General features: G+C 49.2%; 1 protein-coding gene across 1 annotated transcript in view; it reads left to right on the top strand.

Moving 5' to 3' along the window:
* The window catches only part of PSMD1 (proteasome 26S subunit, non-ATPase 1), a 386750-nt gene that overhangs the window by 317697 nt on the left and 43870 nt on the right, over positions 1–25183 (top strand). The window contains exon 19 of the mRNA XM_085635741.1: positions 824–926. Coding sequence (XP_085491867.1) covers positions 824–926 — 103 coding nt within the window. The remainder of the gene's footprint in view (positions 1–823; positions 927–25183) is intronic.

The raw sequence follows: 25183 nt of genomic DNA, 5'->3' as shown, positions 1-25183 counted from the left end.
AAAAAATGTCAGGCGATTCTCTTGCAGAAACTTGCTGTAAAACAGGGATCTTAATCTCTCAAGTGAAGTTGCTAAACGGATTGAAAAGCAGTTTCCTTACTCAACCTTTCACTCACTGACCTCGAAACTCAGAAAAGACCTCGGCCTGCAGTTGGAACGAGAAGTTCCAGACGAAATGTATTGTCGATTATTTTGACCTTTGGTATTAAAAATAGGTGAACCTGGTGTGTTGACCCAAGACCACACTTCTCTTCGGCCGGCTTAGGACTAGAAACACCTCAGCCGGTCTGTGGATTCTTTGGATTCTCCGTAGCCTTGTGCTTGACACCTGTTCTGGTGACTAATATTTTTCATCCCTTGGGAATTGCATTTAAAGACCCAGTTTCCGGTGAGTGGTAATGGAAGAGAGCTTGGAGATGAGAGCCCACTCCTTACCTGATGCTTTTCCTAACCTTGGGTAGGTAACCTTTTCCACTGCGCGTGCACAGCTTTAGTTGAAGTAGCTGATTAAGAACAATAAATGAAACAAATTGTCAGACCTGTGTCCTTTGTTCACGTATCGTAACTAATTCTCCAAATGATTTAGCTCCTTTTCTGGCAACGAGAACAGTCTCCATAGCTTTGCTTCTTGAGTCAGTCATGTATCGAGCTGGGAGCTGCACTGCCCGCAGCCAAAATTCAAGAAGGTGTGAGCGTTGTTTAAGGATTATGCTTTTGAGGCTTCCACGGGGTTCGGTGCTCAAGGAGCACGCTTCTATTATGGCACGCATTGTGTTGTGGCTGAAATGATCTGAAAACTGTCATTTTTATTCTGCCCCCTCAGGTCGTCCAGTTCCGTCAACTGTATTCCAAGGTCATCAACGATAAGCATGATGATGTCATGGCCAAATTTGGGGCAATCCTCGCTCAGGGCATTTTGGATGCAGGTAACCTCCTTTATTCTCATGTGGATTATCTGGACTCTTGTTCATGCCTGGATGATAGATGTGCAACAAACTCGCTTCATTGTCCATAGATCAGCATTTAAAGGCAATGCCAGACTGGACAATGCAGGTCTCTGCTCCACAGGCGTTATAATGCGTTGACCTTTTCAACGCGTAGGAGCTTTACAATGCGAGGCTTTACTATGCAATGGATTTGGAATGCCTCTCTCTCTCTCTCTCTCTCACTCTCACTCTCACTCTCACTCTCACTCTCACTCTCACTCTCACTCTCACTCTCACTCTCACACTCTCTCACTCTCTCACTCTCTCACTCTCTCACTCTCTCACTCTCTCACTCTCTCACTCTCTCACTCTCTCACTCTCTCACTCTCTCACTCTCTCACTCTCTCACTCTCTCACTCTCTCACTCTCTCACTCTCTCACTCTCTCACTCTCTCACTCTCTCACTCTCTCACTCTCTCACTCTCTCACTCTCTCACTCTCTCTCACTCTCTCACTCTCTCACTCTCTCACTCTCTCACTCTCTCACTCTCTCACTCTCTCACTCTCTCACACTCTCTCTCTCACACTCTCTCTCTCACACTCTCTCTCTCTCACTCGCCTTTTCTGTAGCAATTACTTTTTTTTAAATCCTTTCTTGTTTTAGGGAGGGAGTGGTGTAACCTCCCTAAACCTCTTTTTTAATACCACTAATCTCCCCTCAGTCCTAAAAAACACTTGGCTCCCTTTACTTCTATCCATCCCTGAACCCTAAAAACCCTTACTCCATTTACCTCTAACCTCTCCATGAACCGTAAAAACCCCTTAGCCCTATACCCTTAAAAAACCTTACCCCTACCCATAAACCTAAGAACCCCTTACCTCCCTTTACTTCTAGCCCCTCCTGAACCTTGAAAATCACGTACATCCCTTTAACTCTACCCACATGTTAACCCTAACAAAACCTTATCCTTCCTTTACTTCTAACAGTCGTTACACTTGCCCAGACCGTAACCTTTAAATTTCCTTTTAAGTTTGATTATCGGAGCGGTAAAGTTCCAAAAAGGGGCCTGAGGGGTACTTATCTGCTTGGTAATGTCCAGGGTACAGACTGCATACCCTATTAGAAGTTGAAGACAGCAGTACACAACAGGACTGCACGGGATCTCTTATTTCTTTTTCCAGGATTGACTTTCAGAACGTCTGCATGTAACATTTGACAGCAGTGTGGCAAAAGTATGCTCAGGCCAGGTCGAGGGCACAGTGTAGTGCTGTTCTGTTTGTACTGCATTGTTTCATTCTGCCGCCTGGTCCCAGGATGATCAAAATAAGGCAGAAAGTATACTGAAGCAACACAGGGCCCTTCAAGGGAAACAATTGGCAATATGTGTGAGAAGTTGGCCTGATGTATGATGTCACTAGTTATAGTGTACACCTTATATCAGTCCAAATACCCTTATGGTGATTGGTTGTAAAGTCAACCTTATAGACCAGCTATCCTAGTGGTAGCATGGACAAGAGCAGTCTTAGGCTAAACTCTGAATGGCATGTGAAGCCAGCTGTGATACCATATATAATCCCTTGAATACCAAATGAAAGGACACCACAACAGATATATATATAAAATAAAGTGTATTTATTCTAAGCAAACCCTCAGCACTCTTTATGAGATTAGAGGTAAGTACAACACAGTCTTATTAATGCATACAGTAAGTCACACAGGTAAGTAATACAGTTAGGCCCTAGGGGCCACGCAAACCATATACTAAGTAAGTGGTATAAGAACCACTGTCACGGAAATAGAATAGGCCTAGGCCTAGGGAATCGCTGGGGCTACACTACACTAGCGTTAGTTAGGAAGTGGGGGGCCCATGGGATTCGTGTGCAGAGTGGAAACACTCACGCGTAATGCGTAAAAGTCAATAGCAATGTTACAGTTTAGAAATAGATAGATTTAGGACACTTCCGGAGTAGCTAGGAAGTTGAGACTTGAAAACTAGACACTAGGATAGTCACTATCCTGATGAGCACCGGAGTACCCAAGTTACCTAGCCCACAGGCTGCGGGTGCATAGGGGTGAAGATGCGTCGTTTTCGTCGTCGACTCCTATGGATGCCTGAAGAAAGATGCTGACAGGCAGTCAGGGGAGAGTGTCCGGTGGATCCCAAGGCTGGGATCAAGAAGGGAAGAAACCTGCAAGCAGAAGGGACAGAGTCAAGGTCACTAGCCAGTGACCACGTGGAACCAGGAAGGAACCAGGCGATGTCGTGAAGAGTTGCAGGTGAAGGTGAAGCTTGTCGCTGCAGCCAGGAGGACCAGGAAGCGTCGAGGACGACCAGGACCAGGAGGCGAGCTGTCCCACGAAGGCTCTTGCTGTCGGCGGCGTCGAAGTTGGACTAGGACTCACCAAGCCTTGGCAAGCGGAGCCCACGAAGAACAAAGGACTTGCTTCTGGTGCAGACCAGGAAGGTCTGGGGTGCTTCTTCTTTGCAGAGAAGCGGGAGCCAGTCTGGAGGAGCCAAACCAGCGCAGAAGATTTCAGGGAGCGTCGTCACAAAGGCCACTAGCCAGCGGGCAAGCAACCGGACAGACGCGGCAAGCAGGAAAATGCTGAAGGGCCCCACGCAGGACTCGTGGAGTGTGGGGGGCTGATCTTCGGTGCAGATGGTGCTTGGGGTTGGGGCTTCTCAATCCCCGGTGCACAACTTCGAGGGTACCTCAGAAGCTGCGCTGTAAGTTACTAGCCACTTTTCCCAGGTAGCCGGTCCCAGGTCGCTCGTCGCCTCCACGGATCTCAGCTCTGCTGCAGATGTGGATGAGGGTCGGAGAAGTCTGGAAGTCAAGGCTCTGGTCGGGCTCTGCAGTCGGTTCCTCGTAGAACGGTCGCAAAGCAAAGGGTAGTCTCTTGATGGTGCCTGTTTGCACAGGGTAGCCACTCCTTGGCTACAAGGGAGATTCTTCAGTCTTCTTCTTTCGTCGAATGTCGAAGGTCCAGAGTTTCTGTTCAGTTTTGCAGGTTCAGGATAATCTAAAGTCTTGATGCCCAACTCCCACTCTTATACTAATCTGGGGGGCTGGGATACCTGCTAGGTCACGCCTTATGGGTGGGACCTGGGAGGGGGTGGTTACACCCACTTCCCTTTGTCCAGTTTCGCGCCAGAGCTGGGGCTGGAGTGCCCCAGCGCCGGTTTGAACTGGACTATGCAAGGAACACCTTGTGTGCCCCAGGCATGTCTCATTCCTTTCAGCCCACCCTGCCCCAATACACTAAAGGCTGTCTGGGGAGGTGCTAGCACCTCCCCAAGCAGGAAACCTATTGTCCAGGCCTCCCTGGCTGGGATCACTCCCAGCTGCAGGAGGTCAGACTTGTGTCGTGGCAGCAGCATCCGTTTTGTGATGCTGAGGCTTTGGTCAGAGGCTAACAGTTGAAGTATGATTTTAACATGTCTTTCCCTCTAGAAGGGGGGAATAATATCCTCATGTCCAGAAATGGCATGGGGGTATTATTCCCGAGTGTTAGACACCTTACACGACATGTTTTGATAAAGCCAAACCATAGTTACCATAACCGTCTAAGATTATAAGGCACTTTAAGAGTATATGGTAGGCTATATCATAGAACAGCTATAAGGACAAGGTTCCGAAAGCTGCAGACAGGCTCAGCTCATGCTAGAGCACCATCTCACATGTTACCAAGCACTCTGCCTCCAGGATTGTCAAGGCCTGCCATAGGAGTGGCTGATAGGTACACATGTGTCTATATGTAAGTTAGGTATAGGAATACTACACCTAAGCAAGGGGTGATTACACGACCTTGCCCCAGCTGAGTGATCAGCCAGTTGTGTCAAAATGGAAGGCCAGGCCAGGGGTGGCACAATACATGCTGCAGCCCCTGGTAGGCCTAGGGTACACCTATGCCCTGGGTACCTAGGGTACACTGTACAGGGGCCAATAAGGTGATCCTATCCAAATGGGTTATGCACCTAAAGTACATAGTATTAATTTAGAGAGAGAACAGCAGGGCTGTGGGTCTGATTAGCAGGCCCACAGCCACATCTAAGTCGAAAACCAGTAAAGCAAAAGCAAAAAGTGGGGGTGAACATAGAAAGCAGACCCTACTCTCCTACAATATGCAAGAAAGCCGTGTGGCGAATCTGGAAGTTGCATGTTGGACTCGAAAGTACTTGATGATCCAAAGTCGAACCCCCTTTCAATAAAAAGAACAAAAGGAAAACCGCACACAGCAGCCTGCACCCCACCATCAACCAGAAAACAACAGTTTTTAAAGAAAATCACTCAAGAGCAACAAAAACATTGGGTGAATGATTAAGGTGAAAGATACACCATCAACGGAAGTGGAAGCTGTGACTCTGGGTACCTGTGAGTGTGTCGTACACCCATCAATGGAGAAGGCAAGAGCCGAGGAAGGCCATGGCGTGTATTTCAAATGATTGTAGAATGTTGTGATATAGAAGTGACAGATTGAACTGCCGCGGCTTGGAAGCAGCAGCTCTTACCATGCCCCAGCCAGCAGAAAATGAGTGCCCAGGTCAAGAGGACATTGGGCAACTGCTGGTGAAAAATGGGTGCAAACATTACATGCCTGCTGCCTCTTCCCCAGCAGAGCGTTTGCGAGCAGTAACAGTTGTGTATCTTTAGTAACATTACGTTGTTTCAGTACTGCGATCCCACTGCAGATCCTTCATCAAATTTACCAACCACAGAGTGGGACTCTGGGAAATCTTTTTACACAATCCCAGAACAACAGCTGGTTCTGTGCTATCCCACTGTTGTGTGACGCTACACGTCTAGGCCTTCACTATCCTTCCAAGGCCTGCTCCACTGGAGCTCTACCCAGGAACATTCATTAACACCCTGCGTTGAGGAGATCAAAACTGAATCGAAAAGTCCTCTTTGGCATCTCGAAGAATGTGAGTGAATGTTGCCTCACTCATCAAACTGAATGCATAAGAAATGTAGCGGTGTAATTGTCCTTAATGGATGTATATCTTCACCAGTATTACCCACTCGGCCTGCACTGTTTAGACATACCCATCTACTGCACTTCAAAGTTTGTTAACCACCTCACCACCACCATAACCTTTTATGCCGTCAACTTGTCTTGTGTAAAACATTTCTGGCCGAAATTGTATTGTTGCTAAATAAATAAAGGAGATGTAATCACAGCATAGTACACAAATCGTCCTTTCTCAATGGACCCCCTCAAGATCCGAGAATTTTCCAGCCCTATGAGTGTAATATCGGGGACTTTGAGGTGACCTGGACAAGGATAAAGAATCTGCAGAAGAAACAATATCACTCAAACTTCGCAGCACCAGAAGAGAGTAATTAATTCTGTTGGTCCTACTCTTTAGGCAAAGGGGCTTAAATATACAGAACCAGTATCATCTAACAAAGCCTCAGCTCTAGTATTGGAAGTCAGAAAAAATGTGATTCACCAGGATGTGAAGGCATGATCTAGTGGCTGTCTTTTAAATTTCTGGCTAAAACACCACTCTGAAGAGCAGCAGTACCCTCATTTTTTTGGGGCAGGACTATAGCACTTCTAGATACAGAGCATCATACTTCATAATATCTGATGGATCCTTCTAAAGTGCAACACATTTTCCATTTACCATTTTGGAAAATATTCAATTTTCCAAGACGCCATCCACAACCACCACCACCTCATCAGGACCGCCAAAAAGACCTCCTTCAGAGACCGCCTTGACAGCAACGCACACAACAGCAAGGAGCTCTTCAACATCGTGAAGGAACTCTCCAACCCCAGCTCCAACGCCAACGACATCCCGCCATCGCAAGCCCTGTGCGACTCCCTCGCCACCTTCTTTCACCGAAGAATCACCGACATCCATGACCGTTTCAAACCCCGGACAACCCCTGCAGGCCTCGACGCGCCGGACCCACCGCACCCCACTGTCCACGACTCCCTGACAACCTGGGCCAACGTGAGCATCGAGGACACAATCAAGACCATGGGCACAATCCACTCTGGATCCCCGTCCGACCCTCTCCCACGCCACATCTTCAACAAAGCCGGCAATTCCAGCGCACCCCACCTGCGCAACATCATCAACCTCTCCTTCGAGACCGCTACCTTCCCTGAGAACTGGAAGCACGCAGAGATCAACGCCCTACTGAAGAAACCCAAGGCGGATACGAGCGACCTCAAGAACTTCCGGCCAATCTCCCTGCTTCCGTTCCCAGCAAAGGTCATCGAGAAGATAGTTAACATCCAGCTCACCCGTCACCTCGAAGACAACATCCTGGACCCCTCCCAATCAGGATTCCGCAGCAACCACAGCACCGAGACCGCCCTCATCGCCGCCACAGACGACGACATGATCCTTCTAGACAACGGCGAGACGGCGGCCCTCATCCTCCTGGATCTCTCCTCCGCCTTCGACACAGTCTGCCACCGCACACTACGCACGTGCCTCCAAGACGCAGGGATCCGGGAGAAGGCCTTGGACTGGACCACCTCCTTCCTCTCCGGCAGAACTCAGAGTCCGCCTCCCCCCATTCCGGTCCGAGGCCTCAGAGATCATCTGCGGCGTCCCACAGGTATCCTCCCTCAGCCCGATGCTGTTCAACGTCTACAGGGCACCACTAGCATGCATCGCCCGACAGCACGACCTCAACATAATCTCCTACGCCGACGACACGCAGCTGATCCTCTCCCTCACCAAGGACCCTCTCACCACCAAATCCAACCACCAGGGAATGAAGGCCGTCGCCGACTGGATGAAGGAAAGCTGAACTCAGACAAGACGGAGATCCTCATCCTCAGCATGGGACGACTCCTGGTGGCCCGCATCACTGGGGACCCCCCCGGCCCCTACCGACCACGCACGCAACCTGGGAGTCATCCTCGACTCAAAACACACCATGACCAAACAAGTCAACGAAGTCTTTTCCACCTGCTTCAACACCCTCCGCATGCTCCGCAAGATCTACAGATGGATCCCGACAGACACAAGGAAAACAGTCACCCAGGCCCTAGTCAACAGCAGACTCGACTACGGAAACGCCCTCTACGCCGGAGCCTCGTCCAAGCTCATCAACAGACTACAAAGACTCCAGAACGCCTCTGTACGCCTGATCCTCGACGTCCCGCGCCGCGACAACATCACCCCCCACCTGAGGAACCTGCACTGGCTCCCCGTCAACAGAAGAATCTCCTACAAACTCCTGATCCACGCACACAAGGCACTCCACAAAACCGGCCCAGCCTATCTCAACAATCGACTCTCCTTCTACGTACCCAACAGGAAACTCCGCTCCGCTGACCATGGTCCCGCGCATCCGTTGAACCACTTCCGGAGGCAGGTCCTTCTACCACCGTGCCGCCAAGACCTGGAACACCCTCCCCCTCTACCTACAACAAACTGAAGACCTGCTGACCTTCAGGAGACAACTCAAGACATGGCTTTTCGACCAGTAGCAGCAGCACCCGGTTCAGTACCATATCTTGCATTAGAGAGAGGAGGGTTTTCAGTGGCAATCTCATTATCCTAAAATAATTTAAAAAAATCATCCTGTCACATGTCCGGTGACTACCGAGTGCTCAAAAAGCAGTGAAGTCTTCTTTTCCTCAGTCCACCTTAAGGCACCAACAGATAAATCCTTGTATTTGTAAAGCGCACAGCTACCCGTAGGTTTCCCGGCGCTGGGGGCCATCGGGAAGATTAAGCGAGCTATTGCCCAGAGTCGCATGGTGCTGGGCAGACTCTTGTCGCCGGAGCCGGGGATCGAACTGTGATCCCCAGCATCCAGCGTCAGTCGCCCTAGCCGCGGCGCCACACCTCTTCCACAGATGGCCAGAAGCCTTGAGATACCACCGGGTCAACCTCCGCCAACCGATGCATCCTGTCTGACAATAATGAAGGACTAGTTTGCTTTCAGTTTGGTGCTTCATAAGCAGAGTCTAATGAAGTTGACAAGGGTGCTGAATTCTCTTGGTTAATACATGCTTTTCTGCAGCATGTGTATTTTTGGTTGTTGTGCAGGTACCACTTTTGTCTGGGATACATCAGCACTGATTCTAGTATCGAAGCAACCTTAAAAACTGACTGCAATCTCACATGTGCCTCTAGTACTGCCAGCCGATTGTTAGGCACTCAAGATGTTGAAGTGAGAACGAAAGAAAGGACACAAACTCAAGTCTTCTCCTTTCAGTACAAAATGCATGTACTGTGTTCTGGCAGAATAGGAATATGAAAATGACCTTCTAATGGATACCCGCTTCCACAGATTCCTTCAATACATTTTCAGCTTCTGATGGCTATTTCTACATTCAAATTCCTCACCAGTAGAACAATCCCCAAGCATCAGACTGAATACGGAAAACTTTCAAAGCAACAAGGTCAATGGTAGAGTGCAATGAACTCAGTCGGCGCCGGAAGTAACATCAGGGGAGTCAGTGAAGCCATAAAGCACCTACCCCGGTGCATCAACACCAGTTCACTTTTTCCTCACCTTTGGCACGGGTCTGGAGCTTCACTCTCCGAGGCATTTTTCTATCAAAATTCTTTGCAGTACCATGTCTCGTCCTAAGAAGTCTTGGTTTAAACTCGGAGTGATTGTGAGGGACAGATGTCCATTACAGATCTCCACGCAGGTTGTCTGTGTTAAGGATGGGACTATGACTCGAATACATGCTCCTCATGCCTCAACATGCATCCCAAGGTGATCAAGGAGCGGGAGCCCAAACTCCTGGCCAGGGCAAAGGACAAATACAGACGTCCTAAACTTTCCTGGCATTGTGCCCACTTTTCATCTTCTTCATCAGCCAAAAAGAAGATAAAACAGGAGGAAAACGAAGAAGCTTGCCAGAGGGTAAGTCTTCTCATCGCTCAAAGTCTCCCACTGGACCTTCATCCTTAGAACTAAAGCTTGTTGAGCTGACACCATTGGAGCAAGCTCGCCAAATATAGTGTTGCGCCACCTGCAGACAAAAGCATCTCTGCTGTTCGACTTGGGCTTTTTGTTTAATTAACTCAAATCTCACCTGTGGCCTTCCCATTGACTCCAGTTCATAGGGTCACCCTTCTCAGTGCCTTTCCTCTGTCCCAGAAAATCAAAGACATTCGGGAGATTGATCATTCTTTTCAAAAAGACGTGAGTCCCGGTCCTGCGCTCTCTAGATAATAATAAAATAATAATAAGCAAATTTGTAAAGCGCATGGCTACACTAGCTAGTGTGTCCCCGCGCTGCGATAAGAGCCCGTTCCAGGCAAGTAGGGTGAGGCAAAAAAAAAAAAAATCTGTTGGCTTCCTACATCCTCTTAGTCACACATGCACATTGGCACTTGAGGGCCCTGCAGTGGTGTCTCCGCAGGCTGTGGCTCCTGTATAGGGGAGACCTGTCTGACTCCATTGTGATCTCCCCCAGGGCTGTGGCGGAAGGGGCTTTGTGGAGGAACAAGGCAAACCTAACTCACAGGATGGCCTTCACTCCTCCTCAAGCCATGACTACGGAAGTGACTGATTTCTGCACCCTAGGCTGGGGAGCTCATCTAGAGGATCTGAAGATCAGGAGTCTCTGATCTCCAGAGGAGCAGATTCTTCACATCAACCTGCTACAACTGCAGGCACCTCGACTGGTGCCTTATTCCTCTCCATCATTATTTGATCCATCCCCATCTTGACGGACACGATTGTGATGTGTTATGTGAACAAGCATGGGGGAATAGGGTCTCTTCTTTGCTGGGAAGCTTTGAGACTGTGGTCTTGGTTGCACCACCAAGGTATCTGGCTCACCGCCAATCACCTAGCAGGACCTCTCAACGTCCAAGGCAACGTCCTCTTGCCGATAACGAATGGAGTCTTCTGGCAGAGATAGTCCAGGGCATCTTCTTCCAGTGGGGCACTTCTCAGGTGGCCCTATTCATCTCCTTGGAAAATGCTCAGTGCCAGCAGTTACGTGCCTTCCAGTATCCATGGATGGGAGCCTTTGGGGGTGCGTTTCAGTTGAGGTGGAACTTGCAGCTGCACTACGCATTCTCCCCCAAACTCCCCCACAAACCCCAACCTCCTCCCCCCTACCCACCAATACTCATAATTCCTAGAGTTCTCATGAAGAATCGCCAAGACCCACCCCCACTTTCACCTTCAACTCAGGGTGGACCTTCCCTCCCAGTCAGGGGGTCGTCCTTCACCACACTCAAAGGGACCTCCACATGAATGCTTGGAGATTGAGTGGGAACTACTGATCTCCTTTCGACTGCCACTTGAGGTGGTTGATGTCATGTCTGCGTGTCGCCCCTGCACCAAGTAATCTTATTCCGGCAGATGGGGCAACTTTGTTGCCTGGTGGACGGACACTGGTGTGAATCCCTTGCAGGCCAAACTGTTTCAAGTACTGCAATTTGTGCTTTCCCTTAATTAGCCACGTTGCCTGCTTTCCTCTGTCTACCGGATCAGCCATTCCTATAGAAGTCCCCTGTTGTCATGTGTTTTCTCAAGGACCTGGTCAGTCTTTCTCCTCCAGCTCCCTTTATGGTTCCTCATTGGGACTTGCATCTGGTTCTTACCTTTTTGAGGAGGATTGTGTTTGAGCCCCTTCACAGCTGTACTCTTCGTATGTTGACTCACAAAGCTGTGTTTTTGGTTGCTATTGCTTCTTCTAGAAGGGCCCAGTGAGCTGCAGGCCCTTAGCTCTTTCATCCTTTCACTAAATTCTTTTCAGATAGGTTGGTGTTGTGAACCAGGGCTGCTTTCCTCCCTAAGATGGTCTCTCCTTTCCATCTTGCCCAGTCATTAACTCTCCCTACATTCTACCCTCCACCACATCCTACGAAAGAGAAGGAATGGTTGGATCCTCGAGAGCAGTTAATTACTACTTGGGCCGCATCAAGAATTCTGGTCAGATGACCAACTCTTTATCTGCTACTGCAGTGCCCAAAGGGGTATGGTGATACAGAAGAGGACTCTATCTTGGTGGATCTTCCTCTGCATCAAGACTTGCTAAGCCTTAGCCAACAGCGAGCCTCCTGAAAGCTTTAGAGCCCATTCTACCAGGGCTAAATCAACCATTTCTGCACTCGTTCGAGGTGTTCCAATAGGAAGCATCTTTAAGGCAGCAAAGTGGGTCTCCTTGCATACTTTTAATAAGCATTTCTGCCTGGATGCGGAGGTGCGCAGGAATAGACACTGCCAGGTCCGTCTTCCAGGATTTTCTTGTCTAACCATCCTTCAACTCTCCTCCTAGGCATGGTATTTCTGTGAAATCCTTTCTACAGGTGAGGAATCTTCAGGTAAAAGTATCCATCAGAAGAAAAAGTTACTTGCCTGCAGTAACGTTCTTTCTGGTGGATACGCTGTCTACCTGCAAATTCGTCACTGACCTGATCTCCTCTCCATTTTTGGATGGACTAATGGGAAAGTTAATAAGATCCCATGTTGCAATATTTTGGTACTGCATTCCTTCATTTACGTCAGTCTGCCCTCTTTCCTTAAATGCTTTGAAGTAACCGGAGGGAAAATGATGTTGATGTGTCGGGCGGTTGCTTTATGGTCTCAATGAAGTCACCTGATATCACTTTCGACTCAGACTGAGTCTAGCCCCCTCTACCGGTGACATTGTTGCTTTGAAGTTTTTCGGATCCAGTCTGACGCCTGAGGACTATTTTACAGGTGAGGATTCTGCAGGTAGAGCATCCACCAGAAAGATAGTTACTGCAGGTGAGTAACTTTTCATCTGCACTAGGTGCTGCCCTTTGAAGTTCCATGTGGTGTCCCATGATTTCTCTGGAAGTGACACTTTGAGTCTACAAATGACCCATGACATTGGACCCTATTTTTCACACCTTCACAGATGCAATACCTAGAGGTGCCAGTGTCGCGACAATAGTTTGTTCAGTGTTTTGTCTATTTTTTTTATTTTTATTTTGAGCCAGTTAAAGCTGTGAGCTTCAAACCTTGTGCAACTTGCTGTCACTCATTTCAGGTCGCAATCCCAGAAAGAGGGTCTGTGGTGCTTGGGTGCCTTTCACAACCTGAAGTAATGAGATCTCTGCGCCCAAGTGCAGCCCAGGGTTAGTTGGGAAAGAAAGGTCAGGATTTTATGGCAACCCTGTTAGGTAGTTGAAGCTACTCTTCAAGAAAAATGACTCGGTCCTGCACTCATTCCTGTACTTGTTCTTCCAGAGGCTACAAAAGAAGCACAAACAGTCACCCTCCTGTAACGGGAAGAAGAGGACGATATCATAGGATTGGGCCACTTCTCCATCTAAGCCACTTTCTGTGCTAGAGCCTTGGAATACTCTCAAGTTCATAAATGAGAGATCCTCTTTACAAGAGGTTCAGGCATATGAGGAAGACACGCCACCCTTATTCATTAAGATACCCACTGATGCACTTTCTCCAGTCACCTCGGTGCCTGAGACCTTTAATTCACTGAATTCCAAATTGACAGAGGTGCCTCTGTTAGAAGGTGGTTCTGACACTAGGGGCCGCCCGGATTTTTTGCTTTTTGAGCACCTAATTGTTGAGCTTTTACTGTGGGGGAGCCTCATAATCTGGGACTCGCCCACAGTGAACTCATAATGAAGGAGACTGCATTGAGGTTTTACTGGTGACCCCCCTGGCTTGACTAGGCCGCTGCGCAGCAGCTGGAGTATGGGGCACCGGGCTGGTTACATGCTGACACGTGTACATGCGTGTGCACACGTGTATGGGCTGCACAGGGGAGATTCCTAGCGTGCGCAGTCCAGGAGCAGCTACAAATTGATGGTGTGGCAGGACTTGGGTGGTGACATGGAATAGGCTTTATACACTGGAAAGAAACATGCCAGGGAAAGTCTGTGTTTTACTGTGTTTACTGTGTTTTCACTTCATTATTCCCCTAAGGAGATGTGGGGCCCATGGCTAAAGTGACTTCCACAAGGCCTACAGATTCCAGACACGCACTAAAGTCCATTGTAGCAGATGTGAAAAGAAGTATTCTGCAGAGTCCAAAGTCATATTTGTGCTGCTTTTGGGTCATCCAGAAATGTCATATTTCTCTGAGTCCCTGGCTGGGGTCTGGCCCTGGCAGGTTAGATTAATTACCTTTCTTCCCAGAGCGAAGATCTTCCCTCCAAGGGAAAGGAGATAGGTGGAGCTACAGGGCAATCCATCAACCATTGTCGCTGGGTGCCAGGCACCAAGCTGAACCAAGGTGAAGTTAGCACTGGGGGAAGAGGAGCATGTGGCCAGAGACCCTGGACGGCGCAAATTTTGAACAAACCCAGAGGCTGGACAAGGAGGGAGCAGGGGCAGGGAAGTGATGTGTCGCTGTTTGATAGGCCAAACAGAGACTTCCTGCCAGCCCCCTACTCAACTTTTAAAAAGTGCTTGCACAGGAAGAGAAGCTCTATCTGGGGTGTGATCTAAGGAGGCGAAAGGTGCTGGAGCCTGGCAATGGGCAGTTGGAAGGGGAGACCCCCTGACTGCCCCCCAGGGCCCTAACGGTGCCAGAAGAAGAACCAGTGCGCAGAAGCAGGGGCCTATGCGCAGGGAGAAGAGAGGCCCAGGAGGAGAATCAGGCGAAAGGCTGGTGCAGGGAGCCAGTGAAGAGCACTCCCTGCAGAATGGCCCCCCTCACAGGCCCCAAGGGCCACGGCGAGTGTTTCCAGTGGCTGGGGCTGGCCGAGAGGAGCAAGAGGACATGAAAAGGACGCAAAACGGACTCCAGGGGGCGAGATATGCCCCCCAGAAGGTCCCGGGGGCTGTCCCATCGGGGCCCGAAGCAAAGTCGTGGAGCGCGAAAATTGAAGGAGGGGGTGCCAGGAGCCCACCATGGCCCCCCAGCGAGCCCATGAAGACAGGGAGCGCAGGCGCACTCCCCGCGAAGAGGGAGGCGAGGGCCCGGGACCCCATCCCCGGGCCCCGAAGTCATGGAGGCGGCCTGGGACCCCATCCCCAGGCCACGAAGATGGAGGGAGGTGGGGGGGTGCCGTCGCACTCCCCTGACGGCCGCCGGACCGGCGGGAGCCTCCGTGTCTGCCCGCCCGCCCGCACGGGCAGACCAGAAGACTGTGCCAGCACCCGCGGCCGCGCACGGAGGTGCTGGCCGCACGGGGAGCCGGCAGAGGCAGCCGGGGGTGGGCCCCCTGTGCTGCCCTCCTTCGAGGATGGCCTGCTGGGGTCCCGGGTGGGACCGGGACACCCAACCCCCGCAACCGAGGAGGAGTTGCACGGGGCCCGGGTGGGACCGTGCCCCCGAAAATTAAGCAGATCGGCCGGGGGTGGGCTCTCCGAGCCGTACACTCACCTGGGGTCCGGGTGGGACCGGGCCCCCCACCGAGGCCCAGGAGGTGGCGCGGAGCACCATAAAGATAATTGCGGCTCTCCCCGGCACATCAGGAGAGAAGCTGCTTCCATATGCGAGCCTACCCATAATGCCTTGCAGGCCAGGACCGTCCTGCAGGGTCAAACTAGCGTGTTCTTTGCTTGTGGTGGCCCCAGGTGGACGGGGTCACCACCACATGAATGTGAAGGTGCTGCTGGAGAGGCGCAGTTCTGGTTATTTCTTTTAGAGGGACTGAAGTTCATGTTTTAAATGTGAAGTACATGTGAGGTGATGTCATAAGCAAAGTGGGGTTATGTTGCCAGACATTCCTCCTAGGGTGTCTGGCTGTATATGCGTAATCCTTTTGATTTTATCTGTGATACCTTTAGGGGCTGCAATTGCAATACATTCTAGTGATCCACAAATGTGATGAGTACTGTCATTCTAAAGTGTTGCTTAAACATGTATTCTTGCTGCTGCGCTTAGGTGAAGAACCCAGACTGCTACCCTTAAGATATAGAGGTGCATACATTATGGTCAGTAGGACATGCTCAGTCAGGGTCATGTGTCACCAAGGCAGGGTTACCTATTTTAAATGCTTGTTGAGATATTGGAGGGGGGGTCGCCACTGGGATGGTGCTAGTGCGCCGGGCCCTCGCCCCAGGTTATGTTCAACCAACTGCATTGGGGGCAAGATGATGTGCATACATGGGAGTGGTGGTACTAGACCCCACCCCCCCTGCGGGAGGGGTGGAGATGTTATGCAATGTCACAAAGTAATTCCAACAGCTTGTGTATATTTGTAAATTGGTGCATAGTATTGAGTAGTGTGTGTGTTTATTAAATGTACTCTTACTTTTATAAAGCAAAGTACAGACTGGACAATCAATTGAGTGTTATTTTTGCGCACCTGCAAATGGCGATTACTAGCCCACACCACCTCCCTTGAGTAAGCCTCAGACAGCTCTGCAACGCTACCCTCTGAGTCGGGCGCTACAATTGGGTGTTTGGTTCCCAGTGAAGGACAAATGTAGTCATGATATTTGTGCAGGCCTCACAGATGCTGCCTCGTTTTCCAACAGCCTCTGATCTGTTTCTTCCTACTCCATCCTTAGCTGAGACACCATTCAATACTAAACACTGTGCCACTCTCAAAGCAGAATAGTCTGGTTGCTGTGAAGCCTTATTCAGCAACATCTGTGTCCGCTTGTAATTATGTCATAAGTAAGTGATCCACTGGTCCACGACACCTTCCCAGTTTCCCAGTGGGTCCACTACGGTTTCATAAGTAAAATTATATCAGCAGATTAAGTAAATATATATGAAAAGGCAAAATTGAAACATTTAATTCTCTATAAATGTGCAAGAATTTGAACTTGGAGGGTAAAACTTGTTTGCATATTTTGCTTGATTAGTGGGAGCAGCTAAAGTACAACAAACCGAATCTAGTATGGACATTTGGTGGCTTCAGTTAAAGCACTGTTATGTGCAACAAAAAAAAGAGAGGATGAATAGCGAGTAAAAAAACAAAAGTGATATGGCAGAGTAGTGTTCCTTCCTCTTTTAGAAAAGACACCAAACCAAAGTTCAACCTTTCCAGTAAAATAATTTTGATTTTTGCATTGTTGGTGAAGTAACAAAAATTTGGTTATTTGATGTATACGGGTTTTGGATTTTTATGTATTCGCTTTGAGGATCAAATATTTAAAATTGCTAAGGCCCGGCTAGAGAGAGTTAATGTGGGTGCACAGGAGTCAAAAGCTTAATAACCACAGTTCCAACTAACTGGTGGTGTTGGGAGTAAGTCTCAAAGCAAGGTGATGTTGTTTTCCTCCTACTGGGGAGCAAATTCAAGCAAAAGGGAGTTTGTGATATTTTATCCAAGGCTGCTCTTATTCTGATCTGTAATAAACAAAATAATGAAAGTTCGGTGCAAGGCGGCGAGGAGCTCGAGCAGAAAATCGAGGAGTCTTCCAGTGGCCAGGCGCAACGGACAGATAAGTGACCTGTCGGACACCCTTTAACTTGCCAACACTAACTCACACCCTTTTTGTGAACACTACTTGGAGTGACAGTTGATCCGGAGAGTGAGGCTGAGAGACATGATGCCCCCCGGATACTGGGGGCCTGCACCGTTTGAACAGACTTTCGTTATACATGGCCCACCTACTTTTCCTTTTTTGCCAAGATGTGCAGCTGGGCCGTATATGTGACTCTCAGGGTAGAGGGCCTTTCAATGTTTAGTTTAAGGGCTTATAATCCCAGTCAGCAGTCATAGATCACTTCACGCTGGAGGCTAGTCTACGACTCCTCAGAAATGTTTCTTTCTGTACAGTGTGGGCGACAGGCACCCTGCCCGTTTGGGAGGTGGGAGGTTGGGGGCTCACCCAGCAGGGTTGCAGGGAGGGGAGGGGGGCTGTTGGGTTTGCTGTTATTTTGTTTGAGGGGGAGGGGACATATGCTCGAGACGCTAATATCCGATGGTTACTGTTTGTTGGCACAGAGAGTATTTTAATGGCGAGGACACATCTCATTACAAGAGGCCTAATTGGCAACCATGGGAGACCCAGCTAGTATGAAGATATGGTCCTGGAACGTGAATGGTCTTGGGAACAAGATCAAGCGCACACTGGTGATGCAGCATCTCAAGAGACACTCCCCAGACGTTGTTCTGATCCAAGAATCGCACTTGAGGGGAAGTAAATGTAAGGCCCTAGACCGTTTTGGCTACAAAATGATTGCTCACTCTGGGTTTACATAAGGTGCACGAGGGGTGGGAATCCTGACACGCAACACACTGCCCCTTGGCATCACAGGTACATTGACAGATGCTGCGGGCTGCTTCGTGGCGGCAGCGGGTAAATGGGAGGGGCGCCTGATTGTACTCTGCTCTTGCTACATACCACTGGGTCTCCACTCTGTGATCCTCCCACAGCTTAGTTCATTTATAACTGATCTTCCCCTAGGCACTCTACTTATCGGTGGGGACACAAATGCAGTCATTGACCCGGAAATGGACCTGTCCGGCGCCCTGACTGGCAGGCACTGGGAACGCGTACTGGCAGACATCGTCATGGCGATGGGCATGGTGGACCTGTGGCGGGCGCATCATCCTTCATTGAGACAGTACACCTTTTACTCGGCTAGACATGGGTCCTTTTCCAGAATAGACCACTTCTTTACCCGTAGCGATAAGGTGGGGGACTTCCTCAACGCCAAGCACATGGCACGGGGGATCTCGGACCACTCTCCAGTGTGTGTCAATCTTAGAGGCCCGGCTATTGATAGAGCCACATTCCCGAAGATAGACCCTTGGTGACTCAGGGATCCGACAATTGGGGCCAAGCTCCATGAGGGCTCGAAGCTGTACGTTAAGGAAAGAAAGGGACTGTAGAGTCGCACATTACTATGTGGGAGGCTTACAAAACAGTTCTGAGGGGGCATGCGCTGATTAGTGCACAGAAAAAAGAAGAGGCTTTGCAGATTCGGCAACTGGAACAGGAAATTAGCCAGATGGAGGGAGACAGTGATACGGCCTCATGTGTGGAATCGTGCCATAGGTTAGCACTGAAGCAACAGGACCTCAGGGCCCTGGCAGAAGGTGAGGCGAGGGCATACATGCTAGCCACACAGCACTGCGTATACGATGTTGGGGGCAAGGCCCTTAAGCTTCTTGCGTGGCTGGAAACGCGGCGACCGGGATAGATTGTAGGTGACAGGGGTGCGCGAGGAGACAGAGGCACTTAGGTCCACCAGCAACGATATTGCAGAAGCCTTTGCCACGCACTTTGAGCGAGTTTATGCACCGGTCTGCACAAGGTCAGAAGAGGATTGTGCAGAGTTTCTGAAGGATTTTACCTTGCCTATGGTGTCCCTGGAGACGCGCGAACAGCTAGAAGCGGATCTCATGGTGGAAGAGCTGGGTAAAGCCTTAGGTTTCCTTAAATCAGGGAAAGCGTCTGGTCCAACGGGCTCCCGGTTGAGATTTACAAGAGGCCGGCCTCGACCATACTCTCTCCGCTCAGAGAAATGCTGGTAGAGGCACACGAACTATGACAATTGCAGGCAGATCAAAGGGCAGCGACGATGGCAGTGATTCATAAAGATGGAAAGCCACCTGACCAGTGTAGTTCCTACCGTCCTATTTCTCTCATCAATGTGGAGGCCAAGGTCCTGGCAAAGGCCTTGGCGGACAGGTATTTGTCTGTCATTACGGTGTTTGTACACTTGGGTCAATCTGGGTTCATGCCCAGTAGAAGCACCCGGCACAATCTACGGAGACTGTATGGGGTGCTGCACATAACGAGTGGTAATGAGACCCGACAGATGCATTGGTGGCGCTGGATGCCTCAATGGCCTTTGACAGTATCGAATGGCCATACCTATTCATGGTCCTTCAGAGGTTGGGGTTTGGTTCCATCTTCTGTGGCTGGGTTAGACTCTTGTATGAGAAGCCTACGGCCCGAGTGCTAGTTAACGGGGCACTATCCCGATCCTTTCAGTTGTGGAGAGGTACCAGACAGGGGTGCCCCACTCCTTTGCGCTCTCGCGCTGGAGCCGTTTGCACACTGGATCAGGAGAGATCCTATGATCTGGGGAATAGTGGCGCCAGGGGGGGGGGGGGGGGGGGGGAAGTGTATTTCCCTCCTTGCAAACGATATTGTTTTATACCTGTCATGGCCTTATTACTCAATAGCGCGAGCACTGCATATTTTCGAGCTCTTCCGTAGCTATTCAGGTTACAATATCAATTGGTGAAAGTCTGTGATTTTTTCATCCTCGCACCCACCTATATACTTGGGGTAGGGCACCAACCGCGCTGTGCAACAGGGGCTGTGGGCGGGAGGGTACCTTTCCGCATATTCTAGGGGACTGTCCCGAGATAGTTCTACTCTGGCAGGGAATCACGGATATCATGACCGAGGTTGTGGGAGAGTCTGTCCCTTTGGAGCCGAAGTGGCTTTTAATAATGATTAGAGGAGAATCTGACTGGTCGAGATATGTGGAAATGTGGTTGGCTCTGGCAGCGGCCATAACAAAGCGCAACATTGCCAGGAGGTGAGGGGCACCTGAATACCGCAGGTGGAAGAGTGGAAACTAGATCTTGATTGGTGCCAGCGGGCCAAAGAAACAGCGTACAAAAGCAGGGGATGTGTCAGAAAATGGGGAAAAGTGTGGACGCCTTGGCAAAAGTATAGAAGTGTGGGTGAATAGACGGGTCCTAAATGGTCACAACCTTACTTTTGTCCCTCATGAACATTCTGCTATTGATTTTCTGTTTTCAACCCCTGATGTACTACTGGAAATGCTTTCTGTATGGTATGGTCTCTCGAGCTCTATTTATAAAGAGTTTAAAAAAAATAAAATAATGAAAGTTGCAAGCATAGATCTCTTTTAATATGCAGTTGTCTTGGCACTTCGGTCTGCTGCTATTTTAGATGCGGGCTGTCGCAAATCACCTTTGCTGTGAAATGCTTTCTCTTGGACTGTGCATGTATTATGGACAGAGTGGCTACTGATAGCAAGCCTACAAACTGAAATGTTATGTCATGCTCGGTGTGAGATGTTACACTTTGATCTCAGGGATGTTGTCTTCTCTCCAAGACGCCTGCCTTTGATTGTCTTACCCTGACTTAATTTGTGATTTGAGCAATAACGTGTAATTCATTTTCTATTTTTCCAGTTCTCTTCTGATTTGTTTTTACCACATCAGTGACTTTGTAACTTGAACCTATTTAATAGCATTTGTTCTGGGGTATGTGGTTGATTTTGTAGTACTTCTAGAGCCAGTAAAAAATTGTTGGGTCTGTGTAAATAAAGAAAACATGAGCCATATTTATTTTCTCTACTCCAATTTTTTATATCCGTGGCTAGCTCAGACCTCAGTCACATAGGCATTTACTTGCAAGTACTACAGCCTGGGGGCTACTCAACACGCAGATTATTTTATAAAAGTGATCCCTTCAGAGAACTGTTTGTTGCCTGACTTCGGTTGTCGGTGGTCATGTCTCCTCCTTTATATATCCCACCTTGTAACATGCGTATAAGGATCACTCTGGGAATCTAATAGCTGTTCTACTGTAAGCATCAATGCTCACTTGCTATGAGCACCCTCTGAACCCGCGGTGTGTGTACACGAATGTGAGAGTGGACCTTGCCTCCAGTTTGTGCCGTGTGCACAAGATTCCTTTTCGTTTACAGCATTAGCGGCTGCTCTATGTTTGTTACAGACCGAATGAGCCCATTCCTGATATGTCGCCGTAGGCCTGATGTCCATGGGATCGCTGCTTTTGTGGTCAAGAATGTGTTAATGCAGTTTTCATTCTTGAGGAGCATTGGCCAGGGATCCTCCTGCTGGGCTTCATCATTTCCTCGGCTGTACTATTACCGAAATGGAGCCTCATTAGCCTGTGTTTTGTCTTCTCAGCCCAGTTTACAGACACTCGTCGCCCTGCAAGTGCTTCCTCTTCTCTACATTGCGTTAAGGCCAAGCAGAGGAGCAATCCCTGTTGGGATGCTTATGAATTGCTCTGCAGTGGAGATAAGTTGCTGATTGCATGTTAATCTCGTTATCCTGCCTGTACCAGGCCTTGTTGGCGGTAATGGACCTGCCTGTTGCCCTCTTCAACCCCATCTGCTGTGAGAGGTCCAGATGCTGCCGCCTCTCCATCAGATTAACACTTACTTATTCTGTCAAGTGGTGACCATTCTGTGACATGGCAGCTGCTACTCAGGCTCCCTCCTTCGGTGGTCTGTGGTTCTTCTAAACAAATACCATCACACACTGGAACCTCCTACTCATTGGAGAAACCAAACCATAAAACTGTTTCAAGGTTTTATTAGTATTTTGTGAATTTTTCTCAGAACGTTTTTCATTTATCCAAACGGTTCAAAACAACAATACATGAAATCCGACAGGAAGAGTAGAGTGCCTATATAGACATATTTCTTCTGCAAGACATTATCTTTGTGGGCTAATAGGAATATTCAGCATGCTGAAAAGGAAGCGGAAGAAAATGAAAGAAAAGAAGCCCTGGCTTAGCTGGTGCAATTCTCATTCTTACTGTTTGTTGACGTGGTTGGTTTACTCATAGAGGGTGTGTAATTGATCGCCAGTAGTGAGGGCTCGGGCTATAGTATACAGTGGGGAAGTTGGAACAAAATGGTTTGAGATGAGGTGGAAGGATAGTTCAAAGTGGAATGGAAGTGCTGGTACATGGTTCTCTTTAGATCAAGAAGTGTGGCTTCTGTAAATCTCTAGTGATCAGGCGCTTAACATACAGAATATTCCAGTTAACGTGACTTTTGGGTGGTGAGGGGGGCACTCGATTTGTGCAGGCTGGCAAGATGGGTTATGGAGGTCCCAAATTCAAGAGGGGTTGGGGGTATCTAGCTTGTCCCAAATGGGCTTTTCGGAGTCTCTCCATGAAGATTGGAGAAAAGACTTCATCAGCCCATGTAACAAATGCGAGTCACTCTCGCCAGCTATAGTAATGCTCTCATGTTTTCAACTCATTAGAATGGTTTTGTAGCCAAGCGTAAGTATCTCATTGAATAAGTGTCGATCTCCTTCTGATTTGAGATTTCGATCGAAGAGGCCAGTAATTTGGTATGGGAACTCCTCATTCAATTGGAAACACTCCCCCAGAAGACTTTTAGGAGTAGGGAAGAAAATAACTTGTGTGGGAGGTCATCTTTACTAGAGCTGCAGTTTGTTCTCTTAATTTCAGTTAGTGTAGCCGTTGTGGGGTCCCCAAGGTCCTATGTAAAAATATACATTTGTTATGTGCTAGGCATGGTATAACCTTATGTTTAAAAGGCTAGCTCCAGGCCTTCATCCAGTCGATTTGGGTCTTCTTGTGGTAGATGTTGTAGCAGTTTCATGAAGTAAGAGCGTAGAAGAAAGTACGTTTTGAGAGACTGAATGACCACCTTTGTTTAGTTTGACATTTAGGTGGAGGGTAGATGGATCTTCCTGTAGTGCAGGTGTATTTCCTGACTTTCTGAAGCAAAAGTGAACATTAATTGTGCTGTGGATTTGCAGTTCCTCGCTGTAGGACCCAGCAATGATATTGGTTTACTCTATTGAGACACCCGTTGACAGTTCTACATTTTTGTTTCGTTCTTTCCACCGCCCTTCAATTCTTTCTTATTTGTGGATTGTGACGCAGTCATTTTTGGCAGATTAAAAAATATTATGCATTGTAATTTGAGCTCATTGCCTTATGAGACCACTACTCCCTTCTCCACAGTCTTATTAACCAGGCTGTACCAGCAGGTGCACAGATTCCCCTGACATACTGTGCCAAAGCCTTGACATTTACCCATTGTCCAGCATCTCAACTTCAGCATTGCTATTATTGAAGGCATTTGATTCAATCAGTGCTTGATCTCACACAAATCCTCCTTTCCACTTAGACCACCGGCAGCCAATGCAAGTCTCATCCCTGCCAAAGCAAACACATCTTACAGTTTAAGAGCTTTGAAGCTAATATTTCGTACTAATGCAGCACTTATCTTTCCTGTCGCTCAGTTATTTCGAGCCTGCTGTCATTGAAATGTCAGTTCTATTGTCCCTACAAAGTTCGAGGCATGTGGGCTGCTGAATTCATATCTGTGCATAGATCGCCGCCTAGTGTTGGGTCCGGATGTTTGCACGTTGTTGTCCTGGAAGAGTCTTCGAAGTATCCTGAGATAGGTGACTCCTCCCCTGGACCACAGTGCGCATGGGCATCCTCTCCATCCTCAGATTGTTTTTTTCCGCCATTGGGTTCGGATGTGCTTATCTTGACTTAAGTTAGGAAAATTTAGTTTTCAGGCCAAAAGGCCTTTAGTTTTCGACGGTACTGTTCCCGATCGGTATCGACAGTTTACAGGCTAGTTTCGCGATTTTAACAACTTTTCGGATCCATTAAATCCGACCATCGACCGAACTTCGACGATGGAATCGAGGACCCCATTCAAGCGGTGTCCTGTTTGCCACGCCAAATACCCCCATATCGATGTCCACCCGGTGTGTAACAAATGCCTCTCACCGGATCATGACGAATCGAAATGCATGGCATGTGCCCGATTCAGATACAAGAAGACTCTCCGGAATCGACGAGCCGCGTGACTGGAAGCGCAGCAAGCGGCACCGGCCCCGACCAACATCTTCAGCACCGAGGACGAAGATGTCGAAAGCGTGGAAAATATACCCTCCAGCCCCACTTCCGAACACGGTTCCCGATCGGAAGATGTCGATGAAGAGCTTTTTCACAGGGAAGAAGCCGACGATGAGGTAGGAGACTACGATGAGGCCTTAGGGGCCGAAGAAGGTAGCTCCGGTGAGGAGCAAGGCCTACCCGTCCAAATTGAGGATATCCCAGTGTGTCAGTCGACGGCTCCGGTCGAGGGATCGCCTTCGGGCCTTACCCAAGACCAATCCCGCAGTTCTTCGGCCCCGCCCTCTGGCCCGGCCACGGACATACAGCAAGAGCCATTGTTACCTAAAAAGACTGGTTTCCCTACCACGAAACCGAAACCAATCATCGCACCGGTTCAACAGAAACCGAAAGTGAAACTGACACTGGTCGGCTCGAGGACCACCACACCTTCGACACCAGCCAAACCCGTCGGCTCCGACCGCACCAAAAGGGACTTCGGTGCTGAACTCGCTGCAGCCGATGTCGGCGCCGACCCAAAAAGAAAAGCCGTCGGTACCGTCAAAGCGCCTCGGCCCCCGGCACCGAAGCAATCGGCACCGGCCACCAAGGTGAAAATGGCCACTGCATCGCTATCCACCTCGAAGGCAGCGACTACGGTACATTCATCGACGCCGTCGACGGCTACTACCCCTCCTCGGCTCGATGACCCGGTGACTTCGAAGAAGTCCACACCTGCCTCTACGGAACCACTCGGCGCCAAAGAACCGTCGGCGTTCCAGGTGCGACAAGTGGCAGCGTCCTTGCAACGCATCAGGGAA

The sequence above is a fragment of the Triturus cristatus genome, chromosome 11 (genome assembly GCF_964204655.1).
Source record: "Triturus cristatus chromosome 11, aTriCri1.1, whole genome shotgun sequence".
Taxonomy (NCBI): domain Eukaryota; kingdom Metazoa; phylum Chordata; class Amphibia; order Caudata; family Salamandridae; genus Triturus; species Triturus cristatus.
Note: the sequence above shows the minus strand (reverse complement) of the source record. Positions and strands in the feature narration are given on the sequence as shown.